Source organism: Brachypodium distachyon, chromosome 4 (genome assembly GCF_000005505.3).
Source record: "Brachypodium distachyon strain Bd21 chromosome 4, Brachypodium_distachyon_v3.0, whole genome shotgun sequence".
Taxonomy (NCBI): domain Eukaryota; kingdom Viridiplantae; phylum Streptophyta; class Magnoliopsida; order Poales; family Poaceae; genus Brachypodium; species Brachypodium distachyon.
Window position 1 is genome coordinate 9,293,457 of NC_016134.3, and position 15,516 is coordinate 9,308,972.

The 15,516-nt window shown below is 45.5% G+C and overlaps 1 protein-coding gene and 1 long non-coding RNA gene across 3 annotated transcripts; one reads left to right on the forward strand and one right to left on the reverse strand.

Moving 5' to 3' along the window:
- The first annotated feature begins 568 nt into the window (after positions 1 to 568).
- On the forward strand, positions 569 to 5,408 carry LOC100839119 (LRR receptor-like serine/threonine-protein kinase EFR). The gene is made up of 2 exons (XM_010239091.3): positions 569 to 4,570; positions 4,670 to 5,408. Exons 1-2 carry the CDS (start codon positions 1,666 to 1,668, stop codon positions 5,083 to 5,085), a joined length of 3,321 nt encoding a protein of 1,106 aa, XP_010237393.1. The 5' UTR covers positions 569 to 1,665; the 3' UTR covers positions 5,086 to 5,408.
- Positions 5,409 to 10,036: 4,628 nt separating this feature from the next.
- Positions 10,037 to 15,255, reverse strand: LOC112268814. 2 transcript variants are annotated; one of them, XR_002960299.1, is made up of 2 exons: positions 14,967 to 15,255; positions 10,037 to 10,300 (listed from the first exon to the last, which is right to left on the reverse strand). It is a non-coding gene; the product is annotated as an uncharacterized LOC112268814 (long non-coding RNA). The 2 variants fall into 2 exon arrangements; XR_002960300.1 differs by lacking the exon at positions 14,967 to 15,255 and adding an exon at positions 11,815 to 12,056.
- Between the last annotated feature and the right edge of the window lie 261 nt (positions 15,256 to 15,516).

Here is a 15,516-nt window from a genome sequence, read left to right on the forward strand (position 1 = left end):
ATGCCACCGTGCTCCCCACCCCGACCCGTAAAGGGTTAATGTAGCCCTGGTTAGCCCCTTCCCCCAAACCCCCACCCCACACAATCCCCAATTTGCTCTTCCCCCAAATTAATCGCAACGAACCCTAGAGTTTCCTTCCCCCGATTTGGGACGTTAATACTCCCTCCGTCCAACAAAAAATGTCTCAAGTTTGTCAAATTTTAGATATATTTAGACATGACTTACTGTATAGATGCATTCAAATTTGATCAAAGTTGAGACATCCTTTGTTCGACGGAGAGAGTATCATATTTGATTGATCCATCAATCAAATTCTTTCTAGAACATCAATACTATTTCATAGCTATGTCAATAAAAATTCGTTTCAATATCCACATTTTATTCAAATATGAATTCACATGTTAAAACCTGAAAGTCATGCCACATCTTTTTTTTTTGAGAACAGATTATCCCGTCTCTGTTTATTTTATGGCCCGTGCACGGTTTGAAGTCAGTTGGGCCTCCGTCTAATGGGCTCTCCACCTTTTGGATTTTACACCCCTGGCCCAACTTAAACCAAAAGCCTATCGCTCCCCACGCCGGCGATCTCTCCACGCTCCAGGAGTACTCCACGCTCCAGCCGCGCCGCCGCCGCCGGCCATTTCTCCTCGCTCCTTCCCTCCCAGGTAACTCCCTTCCCACTCCCTCGTTTGTGGATCATGCTCCCAGCGCGATGGAGAAGATGGCCGCGCGCCTCCTCGATCTGCGTGCGACCTCCAGCCCGGCCGGCGAGCGTGCGGGACGGCGCGGAAGCACCGGAGCGGCGGCGTTTCGTGTGCGGGGCTCGTGCTTCTTCGCCTGCTTCGACATCAAGGTATACTCAAACCCTAATCCCGCTGATGCATGATGGATTTGGCGCAGAGGGGGGAAAGCCCAGAAGGGGAATTTCACGCTTTCAGATATTCTTTGCTACGCAGTGACTAGTGAGACAACTCTGAGGATATCATTTTCTTTGCCGGTGAAAAAAATGCTAATCCTATGACGAACACCCAACTGCAGCTTGCTGATTAACTTAACAATTAGAGTCACCGTCGAAGAAAGTGTGAGCAGACTGTTCAATGCTGAGCCACAGAGGAAATCACGCAATTGATCAAGTCGTTGTCCCTTCAAAGTTACATTTTCCTGAAAGAAAACTGTAGGGGAGGCTACATAGAGCTCAGAGAGCAAGACACCAAGTACGGAGTAGGAAACAAATCAGGGTGGGCAGGCTCTAGAAGCTCAATCCAGTCTAAAAGGATGGAACGAAAGTCATCCTTTAGTCCTTTGGGTTACAGTCTCTTGTTTGAAATGCGAAATTACTTCCGATTTGGTCACTCATCCTGAGCGAGAAGCACCCACATCACCAGTCACTCAATCTTAGTTTAGTAATTCTGGTTTCCAAGCACTAAACCAGACTAAAAGCACTGGATTGGCCAACTGCTTACATCAGAAAGTGGATCAAACAAACTTTATGGAGTCAAAGTCTTGCTTTTCTGATCAGCCCTTTTCAGTCAGTGGCCAGGAGGATTATCCATGGAAGAGTTCTATAAGTAAAGTATGTAGCAATACCACCTTATATGTTGCAGGCCATATAACACGCTCCACAAATTCCAAGCTCTTTTACACTGCAAGCAGCCAGCACTGTCCATGGCTATGGCATTTCCCCTCATGATACTCGCACTGCTCTTATTTCTGCCAGCGACCATGTTTGCTGCTCCTTCCCCCCAGAGAAATAATGCCACCGACCTAGCTGCGCTCCTAGCCTTCAAAGCCCAGCTCTCCGATCCTCTTGGCATTCTTGGGGGGAACTGGACGAGCGGCACATCCTTCTGCCACTGGGTTGGTGTCTCTTGCAGCCGGCGTCGGCAGCGCGTCACTGCTCTTATGTTGCCAGGCATACTGCTCCAAGGGTCAGTCTCCCCGTATCTTGGTAACCTCTCTTTTCTCCATGTCCTAAACCTCAGCAACACAAACCTCACGGGCTCCATCCCACCTGATATTGGTAGATCGAGTCGTCTCATGGTTCTTGATCTTGGCCTTAATGGATTGTCTGGCATCATCCCTCGTACCATAGGAAACCTCACAAAGCTAGAGACCCTTTTGCTAGGCTACAATGATCTGTCTGGGCAAATCCCAAAGGATCTGCAAAACTTAAACAATCTTAGGCAGATACACCTCGGGATAAACGGCTTAAGTGGCCAGATACCAGAGCAATTTTTCAACAAGACGTCTCTGTTAAATTATCTCAACTTTGAAAACAACAGTCTATCAGGGCCGATACCACCCGGTATTGCCTCCTGTGATATGCTTGAATCCCTCAACTTGCGTTGGAATCAACTGTCCGGTCAAGTACCTCCAACCATATTCAACATGTCTAGACTACAAAATATGATCCTCTCATTCAACCTGTATTTGACAGGACCCATCCCAAGCAACCAAAGCTTTAGTCTACCCATGCTGCGAAATTTCCGTATCGGTCGCAACAATTTCACAGGTCGAATTCCACCAGGACTTGCATCATGTGAACTCCTCCAAGAACTTTCTCTATCCGTAAACTCCTTTGTGGACTTTATCCCAACATGGCTTGCTAAATTATCTCAGCTAACTTTCCTTAGTTTAGCTGGAAATGGCCTTGTCGGTTCAATTCCGGGTGAGCTCAGTAATCTCACTATGCTCAATGTTCTTGAACTCTCGCATGCAAATCTAAGTGGAGAGATTCCAGATGAATTAGGGGAATTGAGTCAACTCACGAAATTACATCTTTCAAGCAATCAACTAACAGGTTCTTTTCCAGCTTTAGTTGGGAACCTAACCCAACTGTCTTTACTAGCAGTAGATTCGAACCAGTTAACTGGATCAGTCCCAGCAAATATTGGGAATCTCATATCCCTTAACATTCTTAGTATTGGAAAAAATCATCTCACAGGGAGACTTGATTTCTTGTCTACTCTCTCCAACTGTAAACAACTCAAATACATCGGCATAGAAATGTGTTCTTTCACCGGTGTCATTCCTGCTTACATTGGAAACCTCTCTAAAAAGTTAACAAAATTGTATGCATACAACAACCATTTAACTGGCATAGTTCCGACAACAATATCAAATCTAAGTTCTCTCACTACAGTATCCTTTACTGGCAACCAATTAAGTGGCACAATCCCAGATTCCATTACACTATTGGAGAATCTTGAGTTACTATTCCTATCTGAAAATAGCATGGTTGGCCCAATCCCAACGCAAATTGGCACCCTAACAAGATTGCTGGAATTATCCCTGGAAGGCAATAAATTTTCTGGCTCCATACCAAATGGTGTTGGTAATCTCAGTATGCTAGAACGCACTTCGTTTGCAGATAACCAACTGTCTTCAACTATACCCGGGAGCTTATACCATCTTAGTAACCTTCGTGTATTGCTTCTATATGATAACTCACTTACTGGTGCATTGCACCCTGATCTTGGTTCCATGAAAGCAATAGACATAGTAGATATATCTGCTAACAACTTGGTTGGTAGCCTCCCAACTTCATTTGGACAGCATGGACTGTTAAGCTACCTTGATCTATCACACAACGCGCTGCAAGGTTCAATCCCAGACGCTTTCAAAGGATTACTGAACCTAGGACTACTGGACCTATCTTTTAACAACCTTTCTGGCACTATCCCAAAGTATTTGGCCAACTTTACTTCTCTGAGTAGCTTGAACCTCTCTTTTAATAAGTTCCAAGGTGAGATACCAGATGGAGGTATTTTCTCAGACATCAGTGCAGAATCTTTGATGGGAAATGCCAGATTGTGTGGCGCCCCACGTCTAGGATTTTCACCATGCCTTGGCGATTCTCACCCAACCAACAGGCACTTGCTAAGATTTGTGCTCCCGACTGTCATAATAACAGCTGGAGTTGTAGCAATTTTCTTATGCCTAATATTCAGGAAGAAAAACACGAAGCAGCCAGATGTTACCACTTCTATTGACATGGTTAATGTGGTGAGCCATAAGTTAGTTTCCTACCATGATATTGTTCGAGCAACTGAAAATTTCAACGAGGACAACCTACTTGGAGTTGGAAGTTTTGGCAAAGTTTTTAAGGGCCAACTGGACAATAGTTTGGTGGTCGCGATAAAAGTACTTAACATGCAAGTCGAGCAGGCCGTGAGGAGCTTTGATGCTGAATGTCAAGTGTTGCGGATGGCTCGGCATCGCAACTTGATACGGATATTGAATAGCTGTTCCAACCTGGATTTCAGAGCACTGCTGCTCGAGTACATGCCAAATGGTAGCTTGGATGCACACCTGCACACTGAAAATGTAGAACCACTAGGATTCATCAAAAGATTGGACATTATGCTTGGCGTGTCAGAGGCGATGGAGTACCTGCACTATCATCACTGTCAAGTTGTTCTGCACTGCGATCTGAAGCCTAGCAATGTGTTGTTCGATGAAGACATGACCGCGCATGTTGCGGACTTTGGCATTGCAAAGTTACTTCTAGGAGATGACAAGTCCATGGTTTCTGCGAGTATGCCAGGGACAATTGGGTACATGGCCCCAGGTATATCTACCTACTACCATCATTCTTGAAAAAATTATTCAGCAAGACATTGACTATTTACTTTGGTTCGCTAACTCTACCAATTTTTTTCTTGAACAGAGCTTGCGTACATGGGGAAGGTTTCACGTAAGAGTGATGTGTTCAGCTTTGGGATCATGCTGCTTGAAGTCTTCACTGGGAAGAGGCCCACTAATGCAATGTTCGTTGGAGAGTCCAACCTTCGGCATCGGGTTTCAGAAGCATTTCCAGCAAGGCTCATTGATATTGTTGACGACAAGCTGCTGTTAGGTGAAGAGATAAGTACTCGGGGCTTCCATGACCAAACCAATATCATTTCATCGGCGTCGCCTTCTACTTCCTGCAAATCCAACTTTCTTGTGTCGACATTTGAGCTGGGTCTGGAGTGCTCAAGTAAATCTCCTGACGAGAGGCCGAGCATGAGTGAGATAATTGTGAGGCTGAAGAACATCAAGAAGGATTACTCTGCTTCCGTGATGGTGACTCAAGTTGATTGACATGGCAATGTGTTTGGTTCTCTGTAATGGTTCTTTTCCATGAAAAATCAAGCATGAGGGTTGTGCTGCACTGCTGCTAAATTTTCGGTTATCAATCACACCTAGCACTAGCAGATGTAACATGATGGTCATCTGAACTTGCAATGTCACCATCTAGAGTTACAGTAACATGTTGTAACTGGTGCATTGGTGTTTCTGAAAGCTGATCATAGATCGCAAATTCTTTGAGAATTGAGATATCGTAAGGTCTGGAAATGGATTTGTGAATTTGTCATCATGAATAGAAGAATGGATGCCTGCAGCCCTGCACTGTATTTATTGCTTTTCTTACTTCACTTAATTTGCTCTTTTTTTAGCTTCACTACATATGTGCCTTTGTAAGTTTGTATATTTATATAGTGGATTTATTTATGGCATTGTATATGCAAGACTAGTACAGAAAGTTGTTTGCATAGCCTAGTATGCTCAGTCTGGCAGCAACTATTTTTTCAAGGCAGCTCACAGTGAGGTTAAATCAAAGCCGTACAAGACGTGTGGGCTGGACTAAAGTAAATATGAGGTCAGGCCTGGGAGCACACGGGCGCCAATTTGGGCCCATGGAAGCCCAAACTAGCCTTGAAAGCTAATAAAACAATAATCACACCAATTTTCTGATTGCAAATGTCATGTTGGATTGCAAAAGTTTCTTTTTATTGAATCCACAACATATAACAAACTGAATCTACCATTGCATATATTCCAAGTGATCATGACATGCTAATTTGCCACCGTCTTTCCATCGGCGTTTTCGCCCTTCGCCCCCGATGGGCAGCAGGAGCATAAGCCTAAATCGGTGCAGTGGGCTCCCTCGACGTAGTTGCAGACCTTACTGCAGGTGGCCAGGTTGCACCCAAGAAGAGTCCTCAAGCATGGGTCATCTGCTTATGGACAAAACAGAAATTATGAATATATAGTTAGAATCCACCAAACTACATATGCATTTTCTTGCTGGCCTTCCAGCCAATTAATCAAAGTGACCTTGTAGGGAAGCTTTTGCTAACACTCAAGCAGTCACTTGAATCTTTAGATATGAGACTTTGTGTATTTAGGGAATGAAGCCCTTGTTGTTTCCAATAAGATTGTCCTGATCTAAAATCTCGTGGAAATTCGCCACATAACAAGAGATCGATGCACCAGCAAGCATATATCCATGGAGTTGAAGATTGCAAAGAAGCATGTAAAAAAAATTTCATTCATGTGGTAAGATCAAGGGAAGAAGAATTAATGGACATACGTTGACGATCGACATGATCTTGGTCTGCGTGGCACGATGAGAGAACAGTAGCCATCACCATGAGAGCCGCGAGGCACATGGCGTTCATGTTCTTCCTCAAGATTGCAGCCATTTGGTCTGATGTGACGCCAATCTATTTGTTCTTCTGATTTGGGTGCGCTATTGATCTCCACCCGGTGGTGTTTGCTATATATATAAAGGCATGGATTATCAAAGTAATTAATGGATAATGCATGTATTAACTCTGGTAAATTAATGCAATAGTTATCTTACATATGGATAAGTATGGCCACTACTTATTACTTCACCCGTTCCACTGTAACCGGCCATGTTCTCAGAAGAATGGGTTCCAATTATAAATCAACGAGATAACAAATAATGCGCCTTTTATTTGTTATTGTACGATGCCTTCTCTTAATTCATAAATACATTTGCATTGGGCTGGATTATAATGCACACAAGACGGGGCTGGCGGCTGGCCCATTTCTTTACAAGGCTCCGGGGTGGAATTAAGACAAGAGCTCAAGAGCCCATAAAACATTGGTTCTGGACTCTATCTACCATAGAAACCAAATGAAATGCACTAGCTATGGAGCCCCGGTATAAGTTAGGCCCTGAGACGCCGTCCTTACCTCCTTCCTGAAGTTCGGTTACATATTTAGGGATAAATGCAAGAGTAATCTTGCAGGATTTTCTTTTCAGATCTGTAAATGCACATTATTATACCCCCTCCGTCCAACAAAAGATGTCTCAAGTTTGTCAAAATTTAAATGTATTTATACATGACTTAGTGTATAGATGCATTTAAATTTAGTCAAAATTTAGACATCCTTTGTTGGACGGAGGAATATTTAGATGATCTATTGGTGCATCCAAGGTTAGATCATCTCTCAAAGGACCAGCACATTCATCAATTAATCAAGGAGATACAGAATCATTAATAACACAAGATATATTTTTTTCAAAGAAAAATCGATCTCCCTATGAACCAAGTCAGATCATCTTGAGGCTATACGTACACACAATTAATTGCCGAACTATATTATTAATTTATGATTTTGTAAGTAAATGTTGTGCAAGACCCAAAGATTTTCTTGGACCTATCAATGCTATATAAACACCAGCACCAAGCCCAACATTGTTGCAGCAAACACATTGACCTTGCTAGCTTCTCCCTCGACAGACCTGCTGGCACTCATGAAAACGAACGCAAAGGTCCTGTGCTTGGCAGCCATGATCACTTGCATCTCCTGCGACGCACGGACTTTTCGTATGTTCATCCTCTCTTTTTTTGCAAAAGCTTTGCGTCTCGATGCATTGATAGAAACATGTTTATGTACACGACCACAGAGGGCCACACCCGAATTACAACGAGACGCGCCTAACTAGAAATTGCTGGCAGTAACGCCTCGAGGCCTGCAACGCCCGCAGCTGCCCAACACCTAGTCTCAGTCTTGACATGGTCAAGGAGGGAGGCGACATTGGGGGTTGCATTGTCGAAGACGGCGGCGTTGCGATGTTTCCAAATGGACCACGCCGTAAGCAAGATTAGGGACGCCGTGCCCTTCCGCGTGGTGGGAGGGGAGGAGCGGATGGATTCCTTCCACCAAGTCACAAAAGAAACGCCGGCGGTCGGCAGCACGCAGGTGGAGCGGCGTGCCAGAGGACGCAGGAGAACGGGCAGTTCCACGAGAAGGTGGTTCATGGTCTCCAAGATCTGGTCGCACAGCAAACAACGTGGCGCGTGGGTCAAGCCATGGCGTGCCCGTCTCTCCGCAGTCTAGCAACGGTCCTGGCAGGCCAACCAAATGAAGAATTTCACCCGTGGTGGGCCCTAAGATTTCCAGTTCAGCTTCCAGGAGTCGGAGGTTATCCCACCCTCAAAGAGGGCCTAGTAGCACGACTTGGACGAATACTGGCCATCCTTCGTCCAACGCTAGGAGAGGACATTGGGCGAATCTGAGAGACGAATGCTACGGGTCCATCTCCAGACCTGGATGTAATGCCAAAGAGCCAGCGGCCCAAGGACACCCTGGATATCACGGATCCAACGTCTATTCGTGAGGGCCTCGTAGACCCTCACGTCTATCACGGATCCAACGTCTACCCGTACATCATCCTATGTTAGTTTCTCTATTAGTAATACAAATATGCTGGAGAAAATTTGATATCTAAGTACTAATTAAACCGTCGTCGATCCATGTATGACCATATATATAGTTGAGTTCATTGACCCAAGTGTCTACATTTTGTACCTGTAGACACCATGGAGACGTGCGAGCTTGTGCATGGAGGAGGGTGTGGAGCGCATCCGGAGAAGTGCACGAGAGACATCTGCCACAATCGTGGGGGCTACTGCAAACTGAACGCGATTTGCTGCTGCACGGGCAAAGCAGCACCGTCGTTGACCCCCTTTCAGGGTGACATATATGCCTGCAGATTGAATTAATATATATGTATGAAAACCAGCAGCCTGTAGTGTATTTGTATACTGTGATACATATATGGTCACTGCAGATTCAATAAAAATAACTTGCTTAAGCATGTCGGGTATATCTGACAGTGTGTGATGGAACTGAAGTTCTGAACCTTGAAGCCATGATCATCCTGGCTATCAGTCGTCGCACACGGTTGCCGAACACTTGACTCAATTATTAATTGTAGGATTACGTACAATGCACACGGTTGGAAACACACTGATCACGTACTGTTTCTCTTTCAAAACCGGGCGAGATTGGGATACGCATTGCACACGGTTGTGCGACCGAAACTGTGTGCTTCACATTGCACACGGTTGGGATTTCCTAACAAACGTCGGATGCAAAGCAATTTGCCAATTTCGATACACTTATACCCGAGGCACATGGTTTGCTATTATAGGAGCAGCTAGCACATATATTTTTTGAGGGAAAGGAACAGCACATATACAACACTAAATTGATATTATTATGCCCATCATGAATTTCTTGGTATGTATCTTGAGCAACATATTTAAACAGAAACAGATCAAAGGGTCACCTTGGAGTTAGATAGATAAATAATCTTGAGGCTCAACGCCCAACTATTAGATAGTGCATTTTTCAAGCATTGTATTGAGGCTCAACGCCCAACTGTATATATAGATACATTACATTTTGTGCAAGATAGAACAAAATGGCATGATCGAATTAATATCAGAAGATTTACTTGGACCTGCCATACGAGGCTCTGGTCAGCGGGCTTTGCCACGTTCGTCCGGTTTGGTCGTCGCTCCCCTGTTCTGGCCTGCAGTCCGTGGTGCTTCCTCGTCTAAAATCCGTTCCGTTGTGCTCCCGGGGATTTCGCTCGATCGATGACTTCTTTTGGACAGAGGAAGGGAAAGGGGATGAGTCACAAGTGTTGATGAGATTTCACTCCATCAGATGAGTTCTGCAGGCGGGATTTTGTCCGCTGGGAGGATTATTTTTTTCTTCAGAACAACGCTGGGAGCTTTTTTTTTTTGAGAGGAGCAACGCTGGGAGCTAATTGCATACGGTTGTTGGCTTGCTGAAGGCCCATGTCGCGGGAATAGCCCATAGCGGGCCCGTCTAATTTTTTTTAAGAACAATCGATGATCGGTTTGCCAGGTGTATATAGAGGTCCAAAGAAATCTTTGTTCAATCCATGATGGACTTGTTCCATTCAAATTATAGAGACCAATCACCCAAAGTCTTCCGATATTTATTAAAAAACGAACCAGGTGAAGTACAAACGGCCCGAGAGGCCGGTTTCTAATTATTTCGCCATGCATATATGCATGCAGTATATAGGCGACGATGAATCACGACCGTGCGCCCGTCGGACAGCAGCATTTGTTGGTTTCGTTTTGGCAGAACGCCTTGTTCTTGTCGTAGCCGGACGCAGCGCAAATGGCCACGCATTTCTGCTGATTGCACCCTCCATCGTTAATATTAACGCAGAAATCTAGTACACACAAAAGAAAAACAATAATTATTATTTATATAGCGCAACAAGCTAGATATATACATATATAATGCATCTGAAGAAATTAGCACAATCTCAACATGTCAAGTCTCAAACTAATCTGGATCCATAATCTCAACTAAAATAAAGTAGAGCTAACTAGATTCAGGACAGTACGCCTAGATATAGATTAGGATATATAATATGTAACTAACCTCCTCCTGCATCACAGGACTGGAACACAGTGGCGGCCATCACCACCATGATCAGGGCTGCCAAGCATGCAATGCTTGTAGCCCTGTTTCTCTTGCTGCTAATCGCCATTGGCAAACTGAGAATATATGATGAAAGGTAGCTAGATAATATATACTCTTCTGCTATAGCTGTTTGATCTTCTGCTGGCCTATGATGCCGCTAGCTCCTTGCTAGTGTTTATATAGAGGGGAGAGGCAGCTATTAATCCTGCATCTAATAATATAGTACTGAATTATGAGTATAGATAAGTCCGTATCTTATATTTTTGGATGGACTTGATGATTAATTAGTATTCTTAAGAATAATACATTTATGTATAAGATTGTACCAGCTCGAACCTTCCTGGTCTTTTAGCTGGAATTAATTTCTTTCCTCTTCTTGTGTAACGTACAATTTTTCTTTCCTGATCTTGTATCTGATTTTTTGGATGGAATTAATAATGAATATCTATTATATACTAAAAGTACATGACATAGCAACCACAAAAAATATAGGACGCTAGAAAATCCCACAAAAAAGCAAAGTTTCTGGCCGTTCGTTACTTGGTGTTAGCATACCGTGTCCGTCGGATCTTCTTACCCTGGCTTGCCAATCTACTCTTCCCGTCCCACCTCTCTCGTCGTTAGCATCCAGTCCGCGACCCATCGCCTCACCGAACCACGGTTTTCCCTCCAAGGTCGCCCATTTCCAAATCCCTAGCTCCCAAATCCTCTTTTATGAACCACACCGTGGAAGAGCATCGTCGGTCGGCCAGCGGCCACATCGTGGTGTCCCGCACGGCAGGGATGGAAAGGAAAGCAGCTATGCTACTCAGCCATGGCCTCGTAGCAACCATTGTGCCAGGCTCGTCCTCGCCGTGGCCGAGGTGTCAGCTAGGGAGCTCAAGTCTGCCATTTGCAGCGCCATCCCCGATGAATTTGGAGACTTGCGAGTACAGGTTGTTAGAATAATCTTGTTGCATGAGTCCGTTTAGGACTGGTCCGTCCTGAGTTCGAGTAGTAGCACCAGTATGACTCTAATTAGCTTTGCACATTAAGTCCTAGTCTTATTAGGATTAGGTGATTTTGGGTGTATATATAGATGCATCAGGGTCAGCTTTTGTAACATGGGATTTGAGATATTGAGAAGAAATAAAAACAAAAGGCACGACAAGTGATTTTGGCTATAATCCGGTGATTATTGTGTGATCGTGAGCGTCTTTTTGTGATTTATCTTTGAGCAAATCCAACACAACACAGGTATGTTCGCCGCATCATTACCTGGTCATCGTAGGGAGGCCGCACGTTTGCGTTCGCCTTCTGGAACTGGCCGAGCCTCTGCTGTGCGCCGGCCAGCAGGTGAAATTCAACCGCTGGAGTCGTCGCGTCTGTGCATCACCTTCCAGTCTCGAGTTTCTGGCCGACACAAGTTTGGATGGACTCACGCGAGATTGTTGGGACGACAATTTGGTGAAGCAGGTCGTGAATGGGCTGGGAGGCGAGCTTGTGCATGGACCCAGGTGCTCTACATTTTGTACCTGTAGACACCATGGAGTCATGGAGACGTGCGAGCTTGTGCATGGAGGAGGGTGTGGAGCGCATCCGGAGAAGTGCACTAAGGACATCATTCTGCCAATCCAAGGGCCTGTGGCCGAACTTTATTAAGAGAAGAAAGGAGGAAGTACAAGTCACAGGCAAAGCCTGAAAGAAGAAAACAGACTTCAGGAACCACAGACCTGAAGAAAGAAAAACAACATACAGGAAGACTACAGATCACTGCGATCAGCACTAGGGCATTACAGGAAGCCTGAACTTAAAAAGTGATAGCAACACTACTGTTGATAAGCGTCTATTGACAGAGTAGTACAGGAAAAGATGGGGGGCAACCTACAGGAAAAGAAGTTGTCATGAATACATTTTGCCACAATCGTGGGGGCTATTGCAAATTGAATGCGATTTGCTGATGCACGGGCAAAGCAGCACCGTCGCTGACCCCTGTTTCAGGGTGACATAACAAGCCAAACCTCCCGGTACTCTCCTCATGATCTACACACCCCATGCCAACTAACCACGTGTGCCTTTTTCTTTTCTTTTCTTTTTTCTTAATCCCTCAGCCCCCAAGTGATTAGCAGATGGCTTCTCTCCTCTCATCTCTCTGCGCGTCCCCCCCCCCTCTCTCTCTCACCCACCTCGTGCTCCCCCATCCCTGGATCTGGATCCGTCCCGACCTCCCCCGTCCTCCGCCGCCGGCCCCGCAGCCGTCCCGGCCTCCCCCGTCCTCCGCCGCCGGCGGCCCATGCCGCCGTCTCGCCCTCCATCGCCGGCCCTGCCCCCGCTCCCGTCGGCTGCCGCCTCGGGCTCCACCGCCGTCCCGCCCTCCACCGTCCCCGCCGTCGGCCGTGGTCTGAACCACGGCTGCCCCCGTCGCCCTTTGAACTCGTGCCCCCGTCGGTACTTGGATTTGGGATCTCGTGGTTTCTCTTTGAACTATGAGTATGAATGAGGTACTTTGATCGGAGGTACCGTGATCGAGCAGGTACTTAGGAAGAAAGGGGATAGTACGTGTTGAATTCGAGTTTTCGTCTTCGATTCCTTCTTTCTGTCTCTTTGATGCATCGATGTACTTGTCATGTATCTGTGATTGAGTAGGTACTCCGTTTTCTCGAAGTATTTAGGTATCTATGATTGATGTACCTTAATGTACTCGTCATGTATATGTCATCTACTGTGATGTATCTGTGAAGTACTATTCTATTGTACACGACCTGCTTAAAAAGTACTATTCTGATGTACACGAGCTGCTTAAAAATTGATAAGGTACACGTGATGTACCATACGATGTGGTAGTCTCACAAGTTGATGTACACGAGGTATTTAAAAACTGATAAGGTATAGTCCAATTACCATAATATACTAAATATGTATTTAAAAACATGACATGTACCACAATGTACTTGAAAGTGGGACATAGAGAGAGAAAATGAGAGAACCGGAGAAAAGTAAAAAGTAGTCAGAAAAAAATAAGTGCCTGAAAAAAATAAGTGTCTGACATAAGTATTTTTTTTTTCTGTTAATCTCTCTACATTATATGCCAAATTTGATGGGCCTAAGTAAAAACATGTGGCTACAAAGGGGCGTAGACAGTGGGTCTGGTGGTTAGGACGTAGGCGTTCGCTGTGCAGGTTGTGGGTTCGATTGCTGGCAGCTACAAGTTTCGGCCACTGTTGGCCCAAGTCGCCGGGCAAAACCAGCTATGGGTAGCCCTGATTTGTTTGGGTTTCCACGGAGGGGTGGCCGTCAGCTCCGTGGTCTACTGGTTCGCTCACTCTAACCCCATGTGTCAACTGTTTCAGGGTGACATATATGCCGTCAGCTCCGTGGTCTACTGGTTCGCTCACTCTAACCCCATGTGTCAACTGTTTCAGGGTGACATATATGCCTCCACATTCAATCATAATACTCGTTCCGGCCGGAATTACTCGTCGAAATATTACATATATCTAGACGTTTTTTTAACATAAATACATTTATATTTGAGAAAGGTAATTCCGGCCGGAGAGAGTATTATATATGTATGATGAACACCATCCTGTAGTGTATATGTATACATCGATTTGTGATACATATATGTATGGTCACTGCAGATTCAATAAAAGACGTCCTTAAGCATGTCAGGTACGTATATCTGACAGTGCTGTGTGATGGAAGTGAAGTTCTGAACTTAGTAGCCATGATCATCTTGGCTATCACTGAGTTTTTCGTCTGCAATGAGCGCACGCAGTACAGATCGGGCCTTTTGCACACGGTCGGAATCTTTGCACACGGTTGCTGAACACTCCATTATTGTAGGATTACGTACAATTAATGCACACGGCTGGAAACACACTGATCACACACGGTCGATTGCAGTTCCCAAACCGTGTGGGCGACGTCTGTTTCTGCTAGCTGTATCTGGATAAACAGAATTCTGCAGACTAGTAGGGGTACCGTCAGAGATGCGGCGCCGTAGAGTAGTGCCTCAGCCGCCAGATGAACGTACATATAGGAACATCACATATACAACACTAAATTGATATTATTATGCCTATTATGAATTTCTTCGAGTAGACTGTACAGTAATGTCTAGTTGGAGTTCATGTGTTTCTGCAGCTTTCTCCGCTAGCTCGTACGATCTTGACACACACGTAGTAGGTCCGAGAAAAATACTAAATTCCCCTCTTCATTTACTTTAATTATCACGCATCCAATGTTTTACATCAGTTGTTATTTTGGGCTTCTAGACCTTCTGCAACCATATATACTAGGGGCTGGGGCGCGCCGCCTGAGCGCAAATGAGTGTTCATGGGCAAAAAGTTAACCGAAGAGTTGCACTTGAATGTATCTCAGTGAAACTTGATGTAACGACGAGTTTGCTAGCGGGGAAGTTTAATTACCTCGTCGTCGGTCGACCGCCAAGTCATCGTCGCCGGCGGGAGCAGAGCAGGTCCTCTTTGGGGGCGGTCATGGCAGGCGATGAGAGTCTTGGGCGGCAGTTGCAGGGATCTCATGTGGCCGCAGCAGGGCGGAGGCGGAGGCATTTCTTCTGTGGTAAGCTAACCCTCGCCGGCGGCGGTACAGTAGAGAACCTCCATGCTCCGCACCGGGGACAGCAGCGCGTGCCGGGAGTCCTCGCCACCGGATTGAGCTTTCCCGCCACCGGATCCGGCACTTTTGCTGCCGGATGCGTAAAGAACAGAGATCGGGGCGACGTGGCTCTCGCCGTTGCTCTCCCATTCTCTCTGGGTTACTTGTTTGGATATATATACCACAATCTATGTCAACTCTAGTTGCACTCAAGGAGAAGCTCAGACAATGGGGTTATGACACTCGCGAAACACAATCTATCTCAATCCTCCTCCCACGGACGCTGTTGTGCCATAGTTTTAAATAGCGGGCTAAGCCATTTAGCGGCAGCCTGCTCCAGAAGCTATACGTGCTATAGGG